Genomic DNA, 24,477 nt, shown 5'->3' with positions numbered 1-24,477 from the left:
TCTATTTTGAAAATATGCCCTGAGAAGATTTATGAGGAGGGCAGTATTTTTCAAGTACCAGAATTGGGAGAATTTCCATAAAGATCACAAAATATTAATCACAGTTAATATTTAGAAGTTCCTAATATGTGGTTAAAATTGTTCCATGTGATTTTCATACATAACTTCTTATATTAACATCTGGGCAAGGTAATTCTTACTGTACTGAGATTAAAATAAAAAATGATAAAAGAGTTTGTGTTGTGCTTGTTGTTTATTTCATTCTCAGAAGTCATGGGAAGTTCAATGCTCTAGAGCAATGGTTCTTAACCATTTAGGGGTCAGTAACTGGATGCTCAAGATCCCTCCCTTGGGAAAATGCCCTGTGAAAGTGATCTGCGGGTGCCTACCAAGTATCCAGCCTCCCTGTATCCCTTAGAAAAACAGACCCTTGATTTTTCAGCAATGTGCCCAGCTGAAAAGCCACATTTTCCAAATTTCCTTGGTGATGGAGGGATCCAGATGAATAAATTCTGACTAAAGGTAGAAGTTACTAGGTGAGAGCCCAAGAAGCCTATTTTAAAAAGAGAATCTGACTCATTTGGGAGGCCATTTTACCTTTTCCCTTCTTTTATCCTTTTTGGAATATGGATCTGAAGGATGGCAGTGTGGTGGCCAAAAGGCCATCCTTAGGAGGGAAGCTACATGTTAAAGAAGGTGGAATGGAAAGACAAAAGAAACCTGGATCCCTGACAACATGGTACAGCCACCATGAAACCACCATCCTTGAGATTCTTTTATACGAATGGGAAAAGTCCAAACATGCATCTTGAATTTTTCAGAATATTTCAAAGGGCTCCTAGCTTCCCCATGACCACTGATAAGCCATTATCACCGAGAAGCCATGTTCCAAATGAACCTCCATCTTGTCTTTCAACTACCTTGAAGACAGAATCAAATAGAGAATCCAGTCTGGGGCCTGAGACAAAGTAATCTTAGAGAGTGGATTGCATATATCTCATTCCAAATTTTAGTGGTGAAAGACAGTCTGGTACATTTAAAGAGCTTAAATACATTAGTACAATATAGTTATTACCATGCATAACAGGACCAGAAAATATTTTTTAAAAACAGGAATATTCATGGCACCTCCTTTAGATAATCTTCTGCATGCCTTCCTGGATAGATGAAGGTAACAGGCAAAATAGAGAGAACTTGGAAAAACTGAGGACAAGCTTAATTTACATGAGAAGGTGCAGAGTTCTGGGCAGATGGGACTTGAATCCATTCTAAATAGGAGAAGGCAGGAACAGTCTGGGTTAGGTCTAGGAGAGGTTCTTTTAGAGTTTGGAGAGGGAGCAGAGAGATTTTAGTGGTAGTGCCCACCACTTATATTACATGGAGCAAAATTAGGAAGTTTTACTTTGTATCCTCAATGCGGTCCACCTTTGTTTTTTGTTTTTTTGTTTTTTTTGTTTTTTTTGTTTTTTGCGAGACTTCATGAATCTTCATTTGCTTTTCAATTATGTCTTGGTGGCAGGACTATTTGTTCCAGAGAGATGAGTCCAGAAGCAGAGACAAGAAGATTGGACTTGATGCAAGTCCCAAGAGGGAGAAATGTCTGCTTCCCTTACATGATCTGGGTCCAGATATTTGCTGGGAGCAGAATGGTTGAACACAGCAGTTAGGAAATAGTTAAGCTCTTTTGAACTCTAAGGGGTACTCTGGAGGGCAGTGAACTAGGTGAGTGCAGGATGAGAATCATCAAGAACTGATGGAAGGACAAAAAAAATTCCCAGTTTGGTCTTGATCTGAAAGTTAAATGGGATCTAATGAAGGATTCTAAGAAAGATGTTATATTTCAATATGAGGTGGGAAGAGGAGGAAACATCAAAATGGAACAAGTTTCTTTCTTCTGCAGTTAATGATTTTCACCGGTTTTTAAGAACACTCACCAGAATACTGGGCAGTTGGCTGCATGCTGCCTGCGTTTCTTCTTTGGTCTTTATAATCGGGGGGTGGCCTTGTCAAATGTCTATTGATTTGATCCTGTGGAGAAATTTTCTCCTTGAAAACAAACACAAGCGAAAACATATTAAGTCGCATACTTACTTTCCCACTTGCAAACATTCTCAGACTGTTGATTCAAAAAAGTAAGACTAGGGGCGCCTGGGTGGCGCAGTCGGTTAAGCGTCCGACTTCAGCCAGGTCACGATCTCGCGGTCCGTGAGTTCGAGCCCCGCGTCAGGCTCTGGGCTGATGGCTCGGAGCCTGGAGCCTGTTTCCGATTCTGTGTCTCCCTCTCTCTCTGCCCCTCCCCCGTTCATGCTCTGTCTCTCTCTGTCCCAAAAATAAATAAAAAAAAAAAAAAAAAAACAACGTTGAAAAAAAAAAAAACAAAAAAGTAAGACTATAAGAACAATTTTGCCATCATAGCTGTGTATCGCAGACCTTATTTAGTAGGTCTTAATTCAGAGACAAGTCTTCTCAGTTTCCATAAATCTCCTGCAGGGCAGTATAATTTCTACTTCTCCTTAACATTCACTGTGTGTTTTGAGTCTAGGAACTAATCTCATTTTCTTTATTTTGCAATTAGATTTCAGTGAAAACTAAATTCCTGTGCTTCTTGAGAGGGTGTTTCTGGTTTCATTTTGTAGCACGTCTGATATGCTATGGTACCTATTATTTAATTCTGGTCCCACAGGGTGTAGAAAGCCTATAGGAGTAGGATTGCCAGAGAAAATACAGGACACTTGGTTATCCTGTATTTTTATTTGCTAAATCTGGAGATGCCGGGAGATAACTATCAGGTACTGGTAGGGACACGATAAGCACATTACCTCATTCCCCAACCCCCCCCCCCCAAAAAAAAAAAAAAAACAACCCTTGAAGATAGGTGTGATTATTCCCACTTAATAAATGAAGAAATGGAAGCTTCCATAGGTCATGTAACTTGACAAAGATCACAGAATGGGAGAACAGAAATCGAATCCTGGGTCAAAGATTCGGACTCTTTTCCTGCCACACAATACAATACTTGCTTCTCTGTTTCTCTGTGTCCCATTCTCTCAAAGCACAGAATTTTCCCAGGCCCCTTTCTTTTCTTCCCTCTGGAATCAGTCACCATTAGCTCTTAATGGTAGGTGAGTTTGGGAGCTAAAAGAGGAAGTAGGCACATTCTTTCTGTATTATCAATGCCTTTAGCGAAAGACCGCCAGGAACACACCTACTGGGTTTATTTCTCATTGCAGTGAGGGAGAATGCACATCATGGGGGTCCAAGTGGTGTCTTGGTACTAGTATGTTAGAAAGAAGCTATTATAGGATTTGGGCTTTGCTTGGGTGATTTAGGGAGGGTCTAAGGAAGCGAGGATTTGTTCTAGATCGTAAGCTGTCAGAAAGGGAGGTTGATTCCATCATTGAGTAAGGAAGTGGCCATCACTCATTTAGCAAAAAGTAGGTTGGTATTTTTGTGGGTTTCTCAATGGCCTTGTGTCTATAGTTAGACAAAGTTATGAAGTGGCCTATTTTGTCTCATTTTATCGTGGTCTCAGAATAAACCCATCTAAGGTTAGTTTTCTGTAAGATTGTTTATGTCTTTAATGGCCTGGCTGTGAGTGTCATATCAGTTCTTTTCTTTCTCAGCATGGATCAGGAAGTTTTTAGAATTGCTTTACTGCAACTTTGTATGAACCCCAAAGCAACTTCCATTTTCAAAGATAAGCACAACCAGCATAGGTAGACAGAACAATATCATTATAGAAAAGTCAATAAATAGAAAAGAAAACCTTGCAAAGGTAGACAGATAAATTAGATGGAAGCCAAATGTGAACTGGCTAACTTAGATCCCACTTAACCATGTATTTCTCAGTTTCCCATCAAATTCCAAACCTTCCAAGTAGAAAAAATCTACTATAAAGGAAAAAAATAGCCTTAAAACAACAACAAATTAAGTTCAAATTCTTGTTTCTAAGAAAAAAACTTGAAAGACTCACAGGGTTTTTGGGCATCAAGTAATTCGTATAAAACACAATTTTGATGAGCTAAGTGTAAATGAATCAGAAACATATGGATTACATTTCTTTTAAATATGGGTTTACAAATTAAGGGAAAAAGTGGTTGGTGAAACTCTTTATGGTTTTTCCCAAACCCTAAATGTTTAAGAAACAGCTTGAGATGTTCCATGAACCCAAATGTGGTGATGTTCAACCATTCTTGTTATAAACTATTGTGCAAGCTGACAGTTTTGATTTTTTTGCCAAGCATGAGACTTTCTGAATTCTTCTCTTTTTCAAAAGCATCTATCATTTTTTTTTCTTATGGAATTAGGTGTTTCTGCTGTTTAAGTTGAAGAAAACAGGATTTGCACATTCACGCACATGTTTGCATGTGTGTGTGTGAAAGAGAGAGAGAGAGAGAGAGAGGGAAAGAATCAGGCTCTTGGTTCCCCATGGAAGACTAGATCTCAAATCTGGACTTATTTTTATGTGTATTCAACCTACTTACTGACTTTTTTTTGCACGGGGGCTATTAGGTTGTTCAAAGGGTTAACAATACATCTCTGGAAGCTTGAGTTACTTAAACTACTTGTTCACAAATGAGTTAGACTCAATGGCCTTGTGTATGGACTATCATGGAACTGCCATTTTGTCTGTCACTTCTTGCTGAGGAGTAGCAAAGACCAGCCTCCGGAACAGAATGCAGACTGTTTCCATGCCCATTCCGTGCAAAAGGAGCACGTTCCCATTCTGTGTAAGTGTAAACTCACAGGTCATCCCCGAGATTACTTCTGTGCAACATGAAATGTAACTTATCCACTCATATCTCATGGACATGGACCCTATAACTCAACCCAATAACTTGGACCTAAAAACCTACCAAAGAAATAAATGCTGTTGCACTCATCTGTCCTGCTTTGGTACTGTCATCTCAAAAATGTGAAATGCAGATAATGCTACGACCTCCCTTGTACTCTGGTTATAAGGATTAATCCTCTACTTCTGTAAAAGCTCAGCATGGCGCCTGGCACACAGTAGGTACACAAACTGCACTGGTTATTGTGATGCCCATTGTGTTAAGTACTACTCATCTTTCCTCTTTGTTCTTCTTCATTGGTGGGAGAATAATGGAGAGTAAGGATAACACACATTCATGAGAAAATGTCTCAATTTAGGCGCCTTTCTGGCCTTGCCAACTGACGGGAAAGGACTACAAAGCATATGCTAATGAAAAGCGGTATCAAAGACTATTTCTTCCTGGATATGCTAAAAAGCACAGGCACTGTCAATGGCATCCAAACAAAGAGAAATGTGAAAGGTTTATAAAAATCACAAAACCAACAGCTCATTGTCATTCATCTCTCACAGCTTATGCCGATGCCTTTTGCACCTGTCCCAGTGGTGATTCAACTGGAGTCCAATGAGAGGTAGGCCAGTGCCAGGACAAGACCCTCATGGTGCCTTTTAATCAGAGCTGAAAATCCAGAAATTCAAACTTTGCATGTTGTAATTCAACACATTAGTAGTACTGGTGGGAATAATGAAAAGAGCGCCCAGTGTGTCAATCTTAGATTGTATGTTTTCCACTTCCATAGCCCTTGTTTTCAAGCTATGTAGTTGATGAAGATCAAAAAAGGGAGAGAGTACATGGGACAGGTAGAGTTTTGAAAACTTCTGGAAGATTTATAGAATAAATCAGTTGTGTCACTTTGTGATTCAGTCAGTATCACCCTTTCATCTTATACCTTAGGGCAATACTCAGGGTCACCTGTAAACTTAGTGCTCACTATTCCTTAACTCATTCCTCACTACTTCTCACATGCTCTGGACTCCAGACTTTTTCCATTTGTCATTCTTTAAAAATAATAAATGATTATGTGATTATTTATACTTTTCATTATGTATTAAATAGTTCATAATACAATCTTACAATCTCAAAGCCACCAACAAATATACACCGAGGCTGTACCTTTTGGTGTCTGGCCCAATCTCATGTTGGAATGGCGGACGCTACCTACTGTATTCATCAGAATTCTACAGTCCTTCAAAGTCAAAGTCAAAGTCAAATTTTGCATCTTCTCAGAGACTTTCTTTAATCTCTCCTGGCTGGATTTTACCTTTCTTCCATTACATTTTCCCTTACCCTGTTTATATTTTATTGTAAATCTGAGTCTAGTGTTCCCTTGTTTAAAGTCCTCTCCATTGCTTTTCAGACAGTGTAAATTCTGATGTATCAAGCTCTATCCTCTGGCTCTCTGGCCTCTCTGGCCTCCTTGACTATTACTTGCTAATCCTTGTGCATATTCTATGCCTCACATCGAATGTGATATGTAGTATACATTATTGTCTCTGAGTCTTTGGATATGCTGATTCTTCTGTCTTGAATATCCTCCTTCTCCTTCCCCCATCTCCTATGTCAGCTTCAGATCTTCAGTAGACATATTTCCTCTCTGATGTACTTCCCACATCATAGCATTTAATCACATGCCCTACAATTGCCTATTTATTTGACATCCTGTGGGCTCTGAGCTCCTTAAGGACAAAGACAGGGTCTGTCTTGTTTATAGCTGTTTTCTGACTGAAATTTAGTTAATATTTACTGAATGAATTATAGTGCTTATCACGCCCTAGATTTCTGACTTTTACTACAAAGCTCCTTGAGCATAAATATTTTTTATTTGGTTTTTCACATTCTTGTAGACCTTGGCTCTATTAACCTGTAGATGGTTAACTTTGCCCTTTTTTTTCCTTCATTTAGCCATATTGTTTGAAGGGAGAGAATGAAGCTTGGAGACGGGGCTTGTTGTTCGGAGGTGGGAAAGGTTTGAACCAGTGCCCGAATGTATGTCTGAGGATACGGAAGGGACAGCACATAAATAGTGAAGCAGGGTTAAAGCTTGGGCAATGATTGGGAAATAACCACCTGCCCTTTCTTTAAGGCCACTTAGATATGGTGGAAGTTGGGAATATATCTTCCATTCTGAGATGCTTTATGTTGGAAGCCAAATCTTAAGGTCTGAAACTCCATGCTGGCTTTCACAACTGTTTTTGAAATGCTTCTATCTCTAAAATCAGTTGGGATTCGAGGTGATTCAAGTTCTGTCCACTACTTCTGCCCCTCAGGGCAGTAGCGCAAGAATGATTCCTTTTGCCTGATTCAAATACCCATGGTGGTAGTTCTTAACATTCCTAGGCTGGGCAGGGCTAGTGAGGTGGGGTGCCCTGCGTTTCAACTGTCCAGCAGCTGGTAAATCAACTTTTGTTTTGTTTTTTTCCCCATAGCACTTTAACTTCTGTATAGAATTAGCCTCTCTTATAGCCAGGACACCCTTGTTGCTATCACCGAAGTAGGCACAGAGAAAAGGGCAGTAAATAGAAAGGGGCAACAACGAATTCCCTGTTAGGCCCATAGGTACGTGCAGGAAGAAATTAGGAGAAAGTTTTACCGCATCAACCAGCATCTGCTGCTGGAGGAGAAGTTGCTGTTTCTGCTCCATGATCTGCCTCTGTAGAGTCTGTTTCTTTCCCATCAATTGCTGATTCAACAGTGATTGCTGGGAGTTCATGTAACCACTTCCGGTGTTTGGATTTGAGCAGGGGTTGGGACTTGGACTGGGGCCTATGCTCTGGCCTACCACAGAGTGTTGATCCTAAAGAAGAGAAGGGGGGTGGGGGAAGCTACTGTGAATTAGAAGAAACAAAAATGTAGCACAAAGATCATAAGCTTAGATTCCAAACATTTTTCATCTTGTTAAGATCAAACATGGTTAAATGGGTTGGGGATCAGAGAATTGCTTTCTAAATGCAAGAGAAATAAATGCATATTACGGCAACCAAAGCAGCAGGGTTAATGACATTAGGGCACTGGAAAAGCTCCCATACGACTCTAATGGTGGACGCTCCACATTCCAGAAGGCGTTTATGGAACCTCAAAGAAAACTACCATAAAAACATATGGCAAACCTCTCAATTGCTCAGGAACAAACACATCATAAAGTAACAAGTTCTTCCTTTTCCTTAAAGTTAGCACATATCATTGCTGATCCTGCAACGAAAATTATGTTTCAATTCATAGGTTCAAAACTTGAATAAACCATTTTGGTCAGAAGGGGCCCCACTCTTCGTGACAAGGCAGGAAGACCTGTGAGTTTCTGTTTTACAAACACTCCAAAGAGCGTAGAAGGGACCTGCCCTTACAGAGACTTGTTAATTTTGCTCCCTGGTAAGTAAGCCAGGAATTTCAGTGTATCAGTCAGTAAAAGAACACCCAGCCAGCCGACAATGAGAAAGTATTAATTAAAAATTCAACATTGTATATTAGTAATATTGGGTATTGGTGAACTGCCATTCTAACTCAAGGTCTCTACCAATCTTTAGGCACTGACAAAGTCAGGGCCTTGCAGGGCAGAGAGCTAAACCTGGTCAAACGTTTTCATGAACTCCCGATGATGTGTTCAGGCTGAGCTGTATACTGGTGGAGTTACAAGGACTCTTCCCACCTTGAAGAATGTGTCCAATTAAGGAGGAAATTACATGCTTACATGTAAAAATACAAGAAAGCACAGAATCGAGTCTTAGATATGATACAAGAACTAAGTCAAAGGTCCTCACACTTTGATGGTATTCACTGGGGAAACAGATGCTCTGGCCTTGCTCCAGAAACTGTGAGGCTACAAATCAGGTACCTGGCCAGGTAATTCTAATACTCGTTGATCCAGGAAATGCTCTTTGAGGAACAGTGGATTATGAGAGCAATAAAACCCAACGTTTATTCTCCAACTGGACTGTCAGAAGTTACGAGAGATTGAAAAGATAAAGCAACTCTCGTGATGCCTGATGAGTAGTCCACACACTCCATTTGTGGAAAGTGTCTTCCCTTTTACCTCCCTCTTTTTCTTTAGTTACCTACTGAACTAAAAACAAAAACAAAAGCCACCAGCCCACAGCCTGGGGATGTAGAAAACTTGGCCTCGCTTTAGTAATCCCTGGGGCTACAGAGCTTGCCCACCTCTTCAAAAGCAAAGCGATACGAAATAATCTTAAAGATGACCATGCACTGAGCCTTATTATATGTCAGGCACTGTGCTGAGTGTGCTACGTGATTTATCTCATTGAATCCTCCGAAGGAAACAATGAGCAAGAGCTGGTTTTTGTTTTTTTTTTAATTTTTTTTAACGTTTATTTATTTTTGAGACCGAGAGAGACAGCATGAACAGGGGAGGGGCAGAGAGAGAGAGAGAGGGAGACACAGAATCTGAAACAGGCTCTAAGCTGTCAGCACAGAGCCCGATTCGGGGCTCGAGCTCACGGACTGTGAGATCATGACCTGAGCCGAAGTCAGACGCTTACCCGACCAAGCCACCCGGGCACCCCAGCAAGAGCTAGTTTTATCGTCCCAGTTCTGCAGATGAGAAACCTGAGCGCAGAGATCACACAGCTGCGAGTAGTTGAGGAAGATTTGAAGCCAGGTGTGTCTGAGTCCGGAACTCTCTTTCTCAATCACTATACCAATTGTCTTTCAGCTATGATGAGCAGTGTTGAAGAAGAAGGTGCTTATACTTCAAAACTTTGCAAACCCACCTGTCCATGTAGCAAGTGTTTATTGAACACCCCCTGCACTCTCAATCGGGCACGTGGAAGGCAGTGTGTTGGACAGAAGGGCAGGGCTGTCGGGTCTGGGAGAGGGGCAGTCCTCCTCACCAGTTAACTAAAAATAAGGGGAGCCATCTCGGAGGCAGGCACATCCCCTGTGCAAAAAACCATTTTCTAACACGTCCGCACACAATGCCCAGTCCTCTCAAAGTTAAACCCCTCTTGGCTCTTGGGGGAAAAAGTTCAACCCACGTGTCCTACAAGCCACTAGGGATGTGGGTCTGGAGACTAGCGCAGAGGGTCATTACCACAATGCTAGTAGATGAAGATCTGTGGGTTGAGGGCTCTCGGAGGGCAGGTGGAAAAGGAAGTATCTGGAGGACTGAGTGTTGAATCATTGGCCCACCCACACTACTGAGAGGGAAGCAGAGCCCGCGACAGGGAGAAAAAGGTGGGGTCAGAGAAAGATGACCAGAAGTGATGCCAGAGGAAATCAGGGTGAGAGAGAATATAGTGGAGACAGTGGTTGGCCCTCCACTCTCCACTGTCAACCAGAATCGAAATCATCTGCTCTTTTCTATAATAATGTGAAGTTTAGTGCAAGCTTTTGTGCTAAAAAAAAAAAACACCCGGTTGACAAACATGCATAGAAAAATTCAATGCATTTTTCTTCTCAGCCTTATTTGCATGGCCACACAGTGCTCCAGATCATGAGGTCCGCAGATGAGCCTGCTGTAATTCATTTCCCCGTTCTGGCACTTATTAGCTGTGTGATCTGGGAGAAGTTAATTTGCCTCCACTAGCCTCAATTTCCTTGTCTGGAAAGTGGGCACAATAACAGTGCCGACTTCCTAGGGTCCCTGTGAGAATTAGAGGAAATAATACAAGGCCAATAATACCGAGCACAGAGTCAGCACTTCATAAGCAGCAGCTGCTTATAATTGTTTGCATTATTTCAACACACGGGAGCAGTCGTCTTGTTTGTTTGTTTGTTTGTTGTGAAGCAAGGAAGTCAGGCCTTGCAGATTGCAGGAAGTTGTTCTGCGTCGACCCTTCCAGACATGCAGAGGTCAGCTACATCGTCGAGATGGAGCTACGGACAGACTCAGGGAACGACTTTTATCCTTCTACCTGGTGATGTCAGAAGAGGAACCGAGTGCTATTCTCCGATGGAAGGTCTTTTGGAGGGTGCTTCCTTCATCTGGGTTAGGGCCTTGGCCCGGGGCCCTGACACCTGGCTTTTCTCCGTGCTGGTTTTTATTTCTTACCATCCAATTATTTATTAATAGTGCAGTCAGTATACATGCACTAAGTACCGTGCCTTCATTTCTTCCATCATAAATTAGAAGTAATGACACTAACGGCAGAAAATGAAACCAGACGAAATTAGAACAGTCCGAGGCACTTAGGAGGTACTTTGTTAAATTTAGTGATTAGTACTTTTCTTATTTACTTACTTATTGTTTTGTATAGGCCAGAGATGTTTTAGACACAATTATCTTTGTGATGGAGCTTGTGCCGTAAGCGTACTTGGATTGCGGAGGCAGTGTGTTTAGCTCCCATCTTGGTTGAGTTTAGTTTAGCTTAGCTTTTTTTTTTTTTTTCATTTTGCAACTTGAACACTGATACCCAAAACATGAAAACGCGACAAAAGCAGGAAGGGCAAAGACAGCTTCGCCTTGCATGCCATCTTGGATGGGCAGGGAGAAGCTGCCTAGAGAGCTGTGTTAAGAGGGGCTCTGTGGAGGCGCTCTGGCGTGGTGAGCTGTTCTGCCGCGGATCGTCAGCATTGTGGGATCCGGCAGAAGTTGGCACTCGCTCTCGCAGCATTTCTGGTCTGGATGGTGGAGCTGGTGCTGTCCCCATCATTGGTGCCACTCACTGCTGACGCCAGCTCTCCAAGTGCCTCCCCTGTTGGCACGGGTGCTATTCAGAAGGCACCGCTTGGATCTGGCTCAGGGATCAGCAAAACCTCGCTCCTTGTCCCAGGTCAGGGGCTCCCCCTGTATGTCGTCTTGGCTCCACCTTCCGATCAGAGCCTCCTCCCTGATGCTCTCTGGGTGCTCCTCTGGGCCCTGGCAGGTTCCTCGGCCATATCCACACCCATCTTCGTGAACCTGTCATCCACGGCCTTCAAGAACCGAGCCTTCTGTTCCTGGGGGTCTTGGTTCTGGTTCTGGGTGATGAGTCTCTGCACCCTCATCTTGCTGGTCTCGTGGTGCGCTCTCAGGCCGCAGAGGAGTTCATCCTCTGGTCAGCTGCTATTGGGAGCCTTGTATTTCAGGTACCTCCGTGCAAGAGGAAAGTAAACGTTTGCCAACCTGGGGCTGCACCAGCGGTTCCCAGGGGGCCCCTTCCTAGCCCTGATGCTGCGGCTCGGGTCCTGTGGGAGGGTTGCCCTCCAGCCCCTGCCTACTCTCATGCTCACTCTCAGAGTTTCTGCCTCCGGGATTGAGGCCTACAAAGCCTTAGGCTGCCAGTCCTGCCCAGAGCCACATGGAGGTGCAGGGTGGGACACGTGTAGGGTATCTGTTCATAGGAAGGCCACACATTTTGTGCCCCTTTTCATAATGAACCCAGATTGCTGTTGGGTGTGTTATAAACAGCGGAGCCATTTCTGCAGGCCCCCTGCTCTGAGCACACCCTGTGCTCCCATCATATTTGAAACATAAATTGGCCCTTGTGCTTCTCCATGGGCCACAGTTCCCAGTATTTCTTATTTTATTGTATCTGCCCATTTTCCTCATTTTTGAATTTTTTTTAAATGTTTATTTATTTTTGAGAGAGAGAGAGAGAGAGACAGAGTGCAAGCAGGGGAGCAGCAGAGAGAGAGGGAGACACAGAATCCAAAGCAGGCTCCAGGCTCCGAGCTGTCAGCACAGAGCCTGATGTGGGGCTCAAACTCACGAGCCATGAGATCATGACCTGAGCTGAATTTGGATGCTCAACCGACTCAGCCACCCAGGTACCCCCCATTTTCCTCATTTCTATTGCTTGCCTGGCTCATGTAGGCATTTGAGATTCAGATCTCTGGCTTATAGTTTATCTGGGAATCTAAGGTGCACACACTACGTACCCCATGAACCTCAAATTTCCTACAGCACGATGCAGTGCACAATGACTTCCATCAGGTGGTATGATACCCACGAGTGCTTCAAGATTAAGTTGCAGACCTTCTAGTGGCCTAGTCTAGTCACCTATGCAGCCATCCGTCCATGAGGGAATCTGATACATTTTACTGACTACCTCCTGGATGCTGGGCAGTTTTCTATTTTCTAGACATTAAAAAATTATTTAGAAAGGGGACAAATGCAGAGAAAGAGGTTGGGCAGAGTGCTTAGTGTTGGCAAAATTAGCGAACTTCAAAATAAGTTCCAGTGAAATCTGGAAAACTAGCCCCTTCTAAGATTCAGAAAAGATCTGCATACCAAGAAAATGTAACTATGTTCCTTTCTCTAATCAAACAGATGGACTGTGCTAAATTTAGTTTCATTCCTTTACAATACCAAAGGATATAAAAATAAGAGATAAGCTCTCTTTTGGAATTTTGTAAAAGATTTTGAAGCCTCATAGCTTCTGGCCTACAGGCTTTATCATGTACTCTAGCATACACATGCCTTCAGTTCATGATTGAAGTAATATTTGGCTGCTGCTACATTCTTTTGCCCTTATGTTAGCGAGGAAACACGAAACACCTCCTTACACAGGCTTGCTGTCATTGCCAAGATGTTGTGCAAACTTTAGTACATATAATATTTTGAAAGAAAAATATGTTCTGATGCGTCGGCTTTGATTTCCAGATTCGGCCTCGCTCTTTGCCTTACATTCATTCCCGTAGACCTTGGCCTAATAGAAATCAATCTGTTTCTATCTCAACGCTCATTTTATCCTTAAGAGCTTGTGAACTTGTGAAGGCCGTGGTAAAAATGGCACACCCTCAGCCTATCGATGAAAAGTGTGTGTGTGTGTGTGTGTGTGTGTGTGTGTGTGCGCACATGTGCGTGTGATTGTGAATGAATTGGGCCACTTCCATTGATGTTATCTTTTATATGACAGAAAACCCAGTTTCCTAGAGAAACTGGTGTTCAGAGTTGATTTAATAGCAAACAATAGCCACGTGATTGGTTCAAATCCTGAATTTGAATGATCTTTCATTTTGTGTCTGTGTGTTTTCTGTTTCTAGGTTAGTATTTGATGCTAACCAACAAATTAGGCTTCTGATCCTATTCTTCTGGGATTTAATATACATGTACATTGAATATGCACTTAAAGTTTTTCACATCTGTGTGTGTGTGTGTGTTTAAGAGTTTAAAGTCCTGTTATAGGGGCGCCTGGGTGGCTTGGTCGGTTAAGCGTCCGACTTTGGGACTTCAGCTCAGGTCATGATCTCACGGCCCGTGAGTTCGATCCCCGCATCGGGCTGGCCCGTGAGTTCGAGCCCCGCGTCGGGCTCTGTGCTGACCGCTCAGAGCCTGCAGCCTGTTTCAGATTCTGTGTCTCCCTCTGTCTCTGCCCCTCCCCTGTTCATGCTCTGTCTCTCTCTGTCTCAAAAATAAATAAACGTTGAAAAAAAAAATTAAAAAAAAAAAAGTCCTGTTATAGTATTAGTTAAGCCACTGAATTAGAGTGTTGAGATATGGTTAAAGCTTCTTGATCCTTCTTTTCATCTAGCATAGGACTGCCAGGCCAATAAAAGCATATCCGTATTCTTTTAATAAAGTTCTCCCAATAATTAAGCTATATCTTTAGAATTGTTATCTTCATTCTTCAATGATTCATTTATTCAGCAATTATTTGTTCAGCATCTACTATGTATCATGCATTCTTCTATGCCTTGGAGATCAAAGTCCATGTAGCCTACTTGAAAAACCTTGCAGCTCGTCTATACTTTCAAGTTTCCAGCTGGACTGCTGATGGAAAATTTATTTTCCAGAATGGTCTCAAGGATGTTAGAAAACCATTGGTAAATCAGGTGTGTGATGACGAAACCAGTTTGTCATGCCAAAGGCAATCCAAACATGTGAAGTTGATTTACATTCATAGGAAGTTGGAAGCATGTTTTAATGGGAAAATATGGTAAAAGAATGCTTTCCCAAACGTGTTACTTTGTTGACTTAGTATCATGTCCATGAATTACTACAGGAAGCACTAACTCAACAAGGAGATAAACTATGTCTACAAGACCTGGTGGAAAATTAAGGAGATACTTGAACTCTTTAGGGGTGTAAATGGGCACCCCTTTCCTTAAGGGGCAAATGACTTGTTCTTCCTGCTATTAACTCTATTTCTCTCAAAGCTAGGTTGAGGTCCTTTTGAAAAAAATGTCCAAATTAAAAAAATTAGAAATAAATTCCACTTTTCTATCCATAACAGCTCTTTCGCCAAAACCTCTTCTTTAATATTTCAGGGATAAAAATGTAAAGACACTGTATGAAACCAATCTTGTAAATCTTAGTAACCAACATCAAGAGGATAGGCATGGCCACTGTGTCTTACTTTGATAAAATGTTTTTGTAAGTCATGTTTAACACGTGAGAGATCTTTCTAAAAGATGTTAATAAAAATGCTGTGATTACCTCTTTCTTTCATTTAATACAATGCAAAGTCTCTGTCAAGCAGGATTGATTTCAGCAAAAGGTAGAACAGTGTCCACCTAGATACATCCTAAAGCAGCAAACAAAAATATCCCTGGTTTCATTGAAATATGTTGAAATACTAAGACTCATTGAATTCAGCCATTTTTACTGTTAATGCGCTGAACAGTGCGACATGGTAAGTTTCACAAAGCAAGCCAAGTTACCAGGCAGGTATTGTTCTCTTAATATTAAAAGGAAAAAAAAAAAAAAAAACAACACTCTAAAAAATATTTGTCTTCTTCTGGGCATCTGGGTAAAACGGCTCTCTGTTTTTCTGAACTTATTTTGGAAGGGGACATATAATGATTCCCGCCCCCACCCCCCCACAAAAATGAAGTAATGTAAGTTACTTGGGATCCATGAGAGTATTTTGGCGTGGGATGACTGCCCTTTCTTTTTCTTGGCTTCCAGAGCTAGGCATCTGCAATTTGCAAAACAAATTCAAGATAAAGTACCCAGCTGGGCAAGTTTGTACAGTAGATCTCATAAACGGGTTTGCTATTCAATCAATCTTTCTCCCCACCCCCCTTCTCTCTTGCCCTCTTCTTTCCCTGTCTCAATGAACTAACTGCTCAACTGTTCTTCCAGGCTATTCATCTTCTGAACTGTCTACTTATGAAGCCATTTATTTATCTCTATGCCTGAGAAACAAGTTGCCTTAACCATTTCAGATTCCCTGCAAGCTGGCAGCCCCACTAAGTTATTTACTTGGGGCACAGATAGTGAGCTAGCTCTGTGTGGCTAAAATAATTGAATAGTTCTGACACAACAACAATGACCAGAAAACAATTACCGGGAAATCGTCCAGGAAACAACTTCCAAACCCAAAGACTGAAGGGATAAAACACTCCTGTCTTCAGGCTGCCTGTCTTCTATTTGAAGAGTCAGCAAACTATGGCAAGACTGGTCAAACACAGCTTGCCACCTTTTTTGGTAAATACGATTCTATTGGAACATAGCCATGCACATGCATTTGTATATTGTTTGTGGCTGCTTTCACGCTACAACAGAGCTAAAGAGCTGTGATGGAGATCTATGGTGCACAGAGCCTAAAATATTTACTATCTGGCCCTTAATGGAAAAAGTTTGCTGACCCTTGCACTATTTGGCTGTACTGGCCAAGGAATGCTAAGTACTTTGGTCTTTTATATTAAATTGATAAAATGCCTGAAACAAAGTGCCCAGCAATCCTTGGAAAGAACTGGCAAGTCGGGAATGAGAAATACCTATCATGACGTCTGTTCACAATCGCCCTCCACTCCAGCCACGATTACAAACTGTGGGAACTGAAAAGGAACTTACAGATCTTTCATCCGACTTCATTTTACAGATGAAGACGTTGCCCAGAAAGGTTAAGGAATTGACTTGCACGAGGTCACAGACCTCACTAAAAGATGAAGAACACATATCCCAATCCAGGGAAACATTAAGGAGCGATGCATGGAACAAAATGTATCTGCTTAGGAGAACCTTAGCTTGTCTGATAGAAGTGGCTTGTTGGGGGCACCTGGGTGGCTCAGTTGGTTCGGTGTCTGACTCTCGATTTCGACTCAGGTCATGATTTCATGGGTTCATGAGTTCGGGCCCCATGTCCTGACAGCGTGGTCCCTGCTGGGGATTCTCTGTCTCTGTCTGTCTGTCTGTCTCTCCATTCCCTGTTTGCATGCCTGTGTGCGCATGCTTGCCCTCTCTCTCACACAATAAATAAATAAACCTTAAAAAAAAAAAAGAACTAGCTTGTGGGGGTTGGGGGCGGGGTAGGGCAAATGTTGCAAGGTGGAGTATGCAAACACAGAAGATTGTATCTGAGTTAGTATTTTTCTTTGTCCTTTGCAATTACGAATAGTAGCTGCTTTCTCTTTCTAGTTAATAGGGCATTTTTCTTCACTTGCTCAGAACCTTCCCACTTACCCTGCAGGGAAACCCTGATCATATGTTTATAATCTGTTTGGTTCAAATGATTAGAATGAATTTTGTGGTCACTGTAGAGTTCATCCTTCAGATGTTACCCAATTTTCAAGTCACCAGGACACTGCATCTATTCTAAGCCTCTGGGGTGGACACTTATTATGGGTTGGCACAGAAGACCAGTTCCATGAGCGAGGAAGCAGCATTTAGGTGGGAGAGTGGCCAGGAACAAAACGTCAGTGGGTCAGGGTGGAGTGGGAAGAGTTTGGTAACTCAGGGGAAGGAATGAGAAATTTTTCTTAAAAGAGAAACTCTTTAACTTTAGAAGGGCTCTTTGTGGCGGACCTGAAATTTCTGCTCTGTAAGTTAGCTTTTAGCTTTTTATCCCTAGAGCAGTGGTTTCAAGCTCTTCTTTGGATAACAGTGCCTTTTGAGGGGTTCACAAAGCTATGGATTCTGCCTCTCTTTTCTTACCCCCAAGTACACATACAACTAACAATTGTGTCTACATTTTCAGGGAGTTTACAAATTTTCTAAACATCCACAGACCATCCGTTGACCTCACGTTGAGAACTCCACCTCCTACCCCTCAAAGGTTAGTGTTTATGAGTGTAACGAAATGATTTTCTACTTGGATGCATTCTCTACACTGTACCCCCAGCCTAAAGCCATCTATGGTTCCTCTCAGCCTTTGGAATCAAGTCCTAGCTCCTGAGTATGGCACAGAAGGCCCTCCATGATCTGGTCTCTGCATGTTTTTCCAGTTTCGTCTCTCAACACATGCTTTCTTCACTTTCTACTCTAGTGATATTAAACTACTTGCAATTCTTCAAGCCCACAGAGCTCCTTCTCCTCTCCACACTTTCGCATATGCTCACAACATCTCTGCCGGGAGCCCTCTTCCCCTGCTCCTCCCTACCAAGGGATCACTCTTTTTTCTTTGCTCAGTTCAGATGTCAAGTTTTCAGGAAGTCTCCTCCGGCCTCCCAGTGCTGTTCAGTGCCTGCCCCTCTTTTGTGCTTCCATAACAGTTGGTACTGGCTCATAGGAGGGCATTTTTCACTCTGTATCACAACTGCTTGTTTGCTTATATCTACCTCCCAACAGAAGTGTTTAGAAGGCTCGGATGTTCGCCATGTTTTTCCCAGTATACAGCAGACCTTCCATACATGTCTGTGGGTTTGGGGGGAATAAATAAATACATACATAAATGAAGAATCCATGTGAAGCAGAAAATGGGGACAGAACCTCCTGCCATAAGGCACATGGGATAAAAATGTTAGCTCTTTTCAAAGGCACCTGGAAAGCCAACGTAGGAGAGGGAGGCAAAGGCTGAACAGCACTGGTAAGTCCAGTGTTGCTTTTATGAGGGCACCACTTTAGAAGGACCCACAGCATGAAGAATATTTTAGGAAGGAAAGAGCTAGTGGTGAGGGATGGTGGAGAACATGATGATGATGATGATGATGGTAGTGGCGGTGATGGTGATGGGTAGTAGATACGTTGGAAGGCAAGAAGAAGGCACACCGGTGGAGAATAATTTCTACCAATAGTTACCATCTTTTGAAAGCTATGTACCAGGCTATGTGTTGAGGGTTTGACATTTATTATCTCATTTAATCTCCTCAATAATTCTGTTTTAATTGTGATTCCCATTTTATTTATTTATTTGAAGTTTATTTATTTATTTTGAGAGAGGGGGAGAGAGCAAGCACGAGCAGGTGAGAGGCAGAGAAAGAGGGAGAAAGAGAATACTAAGCAGTCTCCTTGTGCTGTTAGTGCAGAGCCTGACACAGGCTCGATCTCACAAACCGTGCGATTATGACCTGAGCCGAAATCAAGAGTCAGATGCTTAACCTACTGAGCCACCCGGGTGCCCCTATGATTCCCATTTGATAGATTAATAAATCTCTCTCTCTCTCTCTTTTACACATATGCCTTTAAAATGCAAAGTACCTTAAAGGCTTAATAAAATAAGGTTATTGGCAAAATATATTAAAAATATCCTTCTGTTCTAAAAGCAATCGGAGTGGGTAGGCAGCAATAGTGAAAAGTGGATTCTGGGATCAGACAGAGCTGGGTTCAAATCCCACCTCTGCTTTTTTCCAACTTGTATGGGAGTAATAATATTTATCTCAATATTACCCCAATAAATGGCAAAAAGTTTAGTGAGGTGAGTAGTATAGTATTGTAGTATCCGGTATGGAATAGACATGAAATAAATGTTAATGTCTCCTTTTAAGTAAATTTGATGTTTATTGAATATCAAAGACACACATATTAAGGTACTGGACTAAACAGAATATAATTTCTGATCATCACATAGTGAGGATAGCGTGATGTTTATAGTAATACTAGCAATAAACCAACAAGCAACAATGATCAGTGTTAAGTCACTTAGCTAAGCATTTCACCACTGCCTCTACCAATTAAAACAAGATTAGGGGATTGTGTTTAAGGGTAACTGTACCCTTGTTGAGTTTATTCTATAAATTGTGTTGATACTAATCCCTTCTTCTTCTCCCTTCTCCCTTAGGCTTATAAATCCTCTCCACAAAAACTTTCATTTCAAAGGACACACATTAGGAACTGCTTTTTAAAAAAATTTTAATGTTTGTTTATTTTTGAGAGAGAGAGAGAGAGGGTGTAAGCAGGGGAGGGGCAAAGAGAGAGGGAGACAGAATCTGAAGCAGGCTCCAGGCTCCGAGCTGTCAGCCCAGAGCCCAATGCGGGTTCGAACCCACAGACCTTGAGATCATGACCTGAGCTGAAGTCAGATGCTTAGCCGACTGAGCCACCCAGGCGCCCCAGGAACCAGTTTTATACCCTAAAAGTGTGCTATTCCTCTAGAAGCGCTTGGAACATGTTATGGTTTTGGATGAGATAAACATCAACATTTTCTGTTCTCATTGAAAGTGAAGCAATCCAGTAAAGAAGTAGTAATGGAGAAGGAAGAAGGGGTAGAGGACACTACAGTTCAAAAGGAAGGAAATACCTCTTAAGGGACTGGTTCTTAAATCAAAAGGATGTCCAAATTATATATGAAACAAATCTGGATTTCTTTTTATCTGAGAGAGAGAGAGAGAGAGAGAGACAAACAGACAGACAGACAGAGAGAACCTTAAGCAGGTTCTCCACTCAGCGTGGAGCCTGATGCAGGGCTCGATCCCAGCTGACCCTGGGATCATGACCTGAGCTGAAATCGATAGTCAGACACTCAACTGACTGAACCACCCAGGTGCCCCAACAAATCTGGAATTTTTAAAAACTGATTTCCAGAGGTTGCTTCAAACACTTGGGAAGTAATGCCAGATTTTTCCTTTGGAAATAATAAAAAAAAAAAAATGTAGAATTTTGACTCTGGAATTTCTTTAATGAAAATTGTATAGACTGCTTTTAGCTTCTTATCTCTTTAAGATTGAGAAATGAGGAATCTAAGAAAATTCTCACATATTTCATGTGGTATCTCATGACAAAATACTGTAATGATGAAAAATGTAAGCTTTGTAGTCAAAATGCCTAGGCTTAAATATTTCCTCCATGACTTATTAATTGTTCTTAAGCAAGTTATAAAAATCTCTATGTCTCAGTTTCTTCTCTGTTAAGGGGCAAATAATACTGCCTTACTTATACAATTGCTGTATGGCTTAAATAAGATTAAGTAGGTAAAATATGTGGCAGTCTTTGGCTCACAGGAAGTATACAAAAACAGGTAGCATTTATTTTAAACTACGGTTTTCCTTGACAGTTTTTACTTATTCTTACTTATACACATTGACATTATTTCATTGATTCTTGTAGGAATCTGGTTCATGTGACCTGTGAACCTTGTTCATTTCGTAGCCTTCTCTTTTCACCTCTCTAGGCCTTACTTTCTCCAATGTTAAGATATGGAAACTAGATTATAATCTCTAAATTCCATTCCAGTGCTAGAATTGTTGAAATTCCATTTTTATTGAATCAAGCTAACAACAAATACCACTGTAATGAAATAGTTCAATTTCTCTTTTTTTCCATTGAGTCTAGAATGCAACTTAACAGCACAACGTGCAGTGGTTTTGTCACTATAATGTACAAATACTAGATTGACGCAGTTGGGGGTGAGGAGCAGGAAATCACACCAGTTATTTTCTTCTGAAGTGACTGAGGTACATGCACTGAAGCTTGGGAATGGGAACGTTGAGAAAATTCAAACTCAATTCTGGATCCGTTCAGATACTTCAGTGTGCAAGGCCTAATGTAGAACTATACAGGTTTGATAATAATGTTGGACTTCTCTGAATTGATTCTGTAAAAAGTCTGTTTTTCCCCCCTGATTCTGTAAGAAAAAAATCTACAAATTATTTTGCTAGAGGTGATTTTTGTATCCATCTGTGCTAAAATATATAAAACATTTTGACCTACAAAGTAGCCCGCATATTCTTGACATATCTCCTTTTAAGAGAAATGAGAGAATATCTTGGTTATTGCAGGTTATCTAATAAACATAGAAATCTACATGCACTGACACAGCACAGTGACTGTGGTCAATATCTTCAAATGTGTCCATCTACTCTAATGTAACATGATTAGCTATTTTCGAATGTATTATTATAATGACCACAAAGGACGTTTAAAAAGGAGCCATCTGTTCTCTGTTAAATGTAGCCCTGAAGTCTCCCTTGAATTAGCAAAGCAAGCCACTAAATACTTCAGTGGGACTTCAAAAAAGCTGAGTTCTCCCTAAGAATCACTAAGGGATGAACTTCAAAAGATTAGAGGTTTCACTTGGATCAATTCCCAGAAAATCAGGTTATTTACCAAATCTTATTTATGCAAACTATACAAACACATTTTGATCTGCAGGGTACCAAAATAATGTTTTAGAAAAATGATAACCTTAACTGAAAAAGCCTACCGTGGAAAAGAATGGGGAAAGTCAACTTTCTTTGGTCTGATTATCTGTCTGTCTACATTCATCAAATCAGCTGTACAAGTATTACCAGATCTGCTGTTTCTTTATGTTTATAAATTCAGAGAGAAATTACCAAAAAGTTTTATTAATTCTGTTGAGTAATAAGATTAGGGATGTCTTACACACACACACACACACACACACACACACACACCGTAGTTTAGCTTCTCTGTTTGGATTACAAAATGGTGGAGATTATTAAATTATTTTTAGACATCAACCAATTTTAAGACATTTTTTTTCATCTATAAAGACTTCTAGTATAAGTTTGGGTTCATAAGCTAACTCTTTACATTAATTCATCTGAATAGAGAATTCAGAATAAGGCAGGTCTATCTTGGCAGTGTCCAACATAGGTGACTGGTATTGCTTGAATTCTAATCACATCTTGTATTTATCTCTGTTATAGGATCTATCAATTATTTATTTACATGTATGTTTTCTCTTACTAGGCTGTTATTACTTCAAGAACACGGACTTTTTTATTCATCTGTGCATTTCCACCAGCACACATAAGCCTGACCTAAAGTAGACACTTAAATAAATAATAACTTGACAATCAGATAAGCTTAATTTATAACATGATTTGCAATTATTTAGGTGTTACTAAGAAAGTAACATATATATGAAAAGTTTCCAGTGAAATAACAAGTATTAATATAAAATATCATATAAAATGCCTCCTCTGAGAATATTATTACTTGTTAATTCAAGATACTATATGAGTCTTTTTGCTTATAATTAATACCTTCAACTTAAATTTAGCATGTACAGTGTTCTGTGAACTTTTAAACTTTTTTTTCTTAGCAATTTGGGTAGCTTGATTGTATTGGATTCTGTTACTTGTAACTGGAAACAGATCCTTGATTTGAACATAACTGTCCAGTGATTTTAAAATTGGGTAAACATTTGTGGCTTACGTTCCTAACGGCTGATCAGGAGAGAATGCATGAAGGGAGACTGATATGTCGTACAGTTACCAGTGTTTACATCGTTTTGTGTTTTCCAGCTCCATGTGGTACTTTTTAAAAGGGTATATACATCTGGGACTGCTACAGCTCTTCAGCTGCCGGCTGGATCCAAATAAACAGTTCATTTAGCATATATCTGAGTATTTCCGAATATTTAAATCAAAACTGTGACTAAATTTGAGCCAATCTGGAATCGCTTTATAATTTAAAAATATTGTTATTTGGCCATCTACAGAAGAAAAAAAAAAACCTATACAAATAATTTTTAAAATTTCTAGCATGTTCATAAACTTAGCAGAACTTGGCCCAAGTATGCGAAATGTCACAATATTGGATATCAGGGAAACTTAAAACCTGTCAGCTATCTTCTTTGCCTACAGTATTACCAAACAATTGGCTTGAGAATGTTACTTAACTGAACAAATTAACCGAATCAAGCAGTTGTTTTTGGTAAGGCACAGCGTGATTATCTTTTCTAAGGACCCGATTTACCTGATAGATCTTTAGTTGAAGCTCACCATATTTATCTAATCCTTGCCAGGTCTTAATTTCAGTTTTCTCCTTACAGACACAGCTGCATTGACACCACTTGGATTCTAGTATCATTTTTCTTTTAAAAAAAAAAATTTTTTTAACATTTATTTTTGAGACAGAGACAGAGCATGAATGGGGGAGGGGCAGAGAGAGAGGGAGACACAGAACCGGAAGCAGGCTCCAGGCTCTGAGCCATCAGCCCAGGGCCCGACACGGGGTTCGAACTCACGGACCGTGAGATCGTGACCTGAGCTGAAGTCGGACGCTTAACCGACTGAGCCACCCAGGCGCCCCTCTAGTATCATTTTTCAAAGTTGCTTTTTTCAAGGTATTGGGCAAACATTAGTATTCCATTTTAGAAAGGTGATGAAATTAATCAATATGTTGAGGGTTAATTAAGCTAAAGTATTTTGGCCTCTTTAGAAACCAAGTAACATTGTTAGATGTAATGTTAATGTACAACTGACCAGTTATGGAGACCGCATAAAAGGAGACAATTCATTTCCTTTAAAAAAAATACATATCCCACTTGATGCTGAAGATGCTGTCTTCATGTATGGCAGTCCTTCTATATCCTAGTGCTACAACTTTTCCATTACTTCTCAATTAAATCTGAACAATTTTCTCACACTTTTTTTTTTTTACTCTATCAGAATCATTTCTTTTTTGGCAGGTGGGTTCATGGTTTTCTCCTAGGTAATATACCATTCATTCATATACCTTGCTATATAGCTCTCCATACCAAGAAGATATTAATGTTTGGATTTCACCTGGTCTTTGGTTATAAAAGAAAGTGAGATGGTCACTGCTTTTAGGAGGAAAACCAATACATTTAGATAATATAGCTTATTTTAGTAATTTAATCATACTTATTACTTACAAAGATCAAAGAGAGGCTATTTATGT

At 40.7% G+C, this 24,477-nt stretch overlaps 1 protein-coding gene and 1 non-coding gene across 2 annotated transcripts in view; both read right to left on the bottom strand.

Moving 5' to 3' along the window:
• Positions 1-24,477, bottom strand: part of MAML2 (mastermind like transcriptional coactivator 2) — a 346,878-nt gene that overhangs the window by 5,319 nt on the left and 317,082 nt on the right. The window contains exons 3-4 of the mRNA XM_042905337.1: positions 7,423-7,626; positions 1,935-2,046 (exon numbers count right to left, since the gene is read on the bottom strand). Coding sequence (XP_042761271.1) covers positions 1,935-2,046; positions 7,423-7,626 — 316 coding nt within the window. The remainder of the gene's footprint in view (positions 1-1,934; positions 2,047-7,422; positions 7,627-24,477) is intronic.
• On the bottom strand, positions 12,085-12,214 carry LOC122201554. The gene has a single exon (XR_006194250.1). It is a non-coding gene; the product is annotated as a small nucleolar RNA SNORA11 (small nucleolar RNA).

This window comes from Panthera leo, chromosome D1 (genome assembly GCF_018350215.1).
Source record: "Panthera leo isolate Ple1 chromosome D1, P.leo_Ple1_pat1.1, whole genome shotgun sequence".
NCBI lineage: Eukaryota > Metazoa > Chordata > Mammalia > Carnivora > Felidae > Panthera > Panthera leo.
The sequence above is the reverse complement of the archived record's forward strand: the minus strand, read 5'-3'. Positions and strand labels throughout refer to the sequence as shown.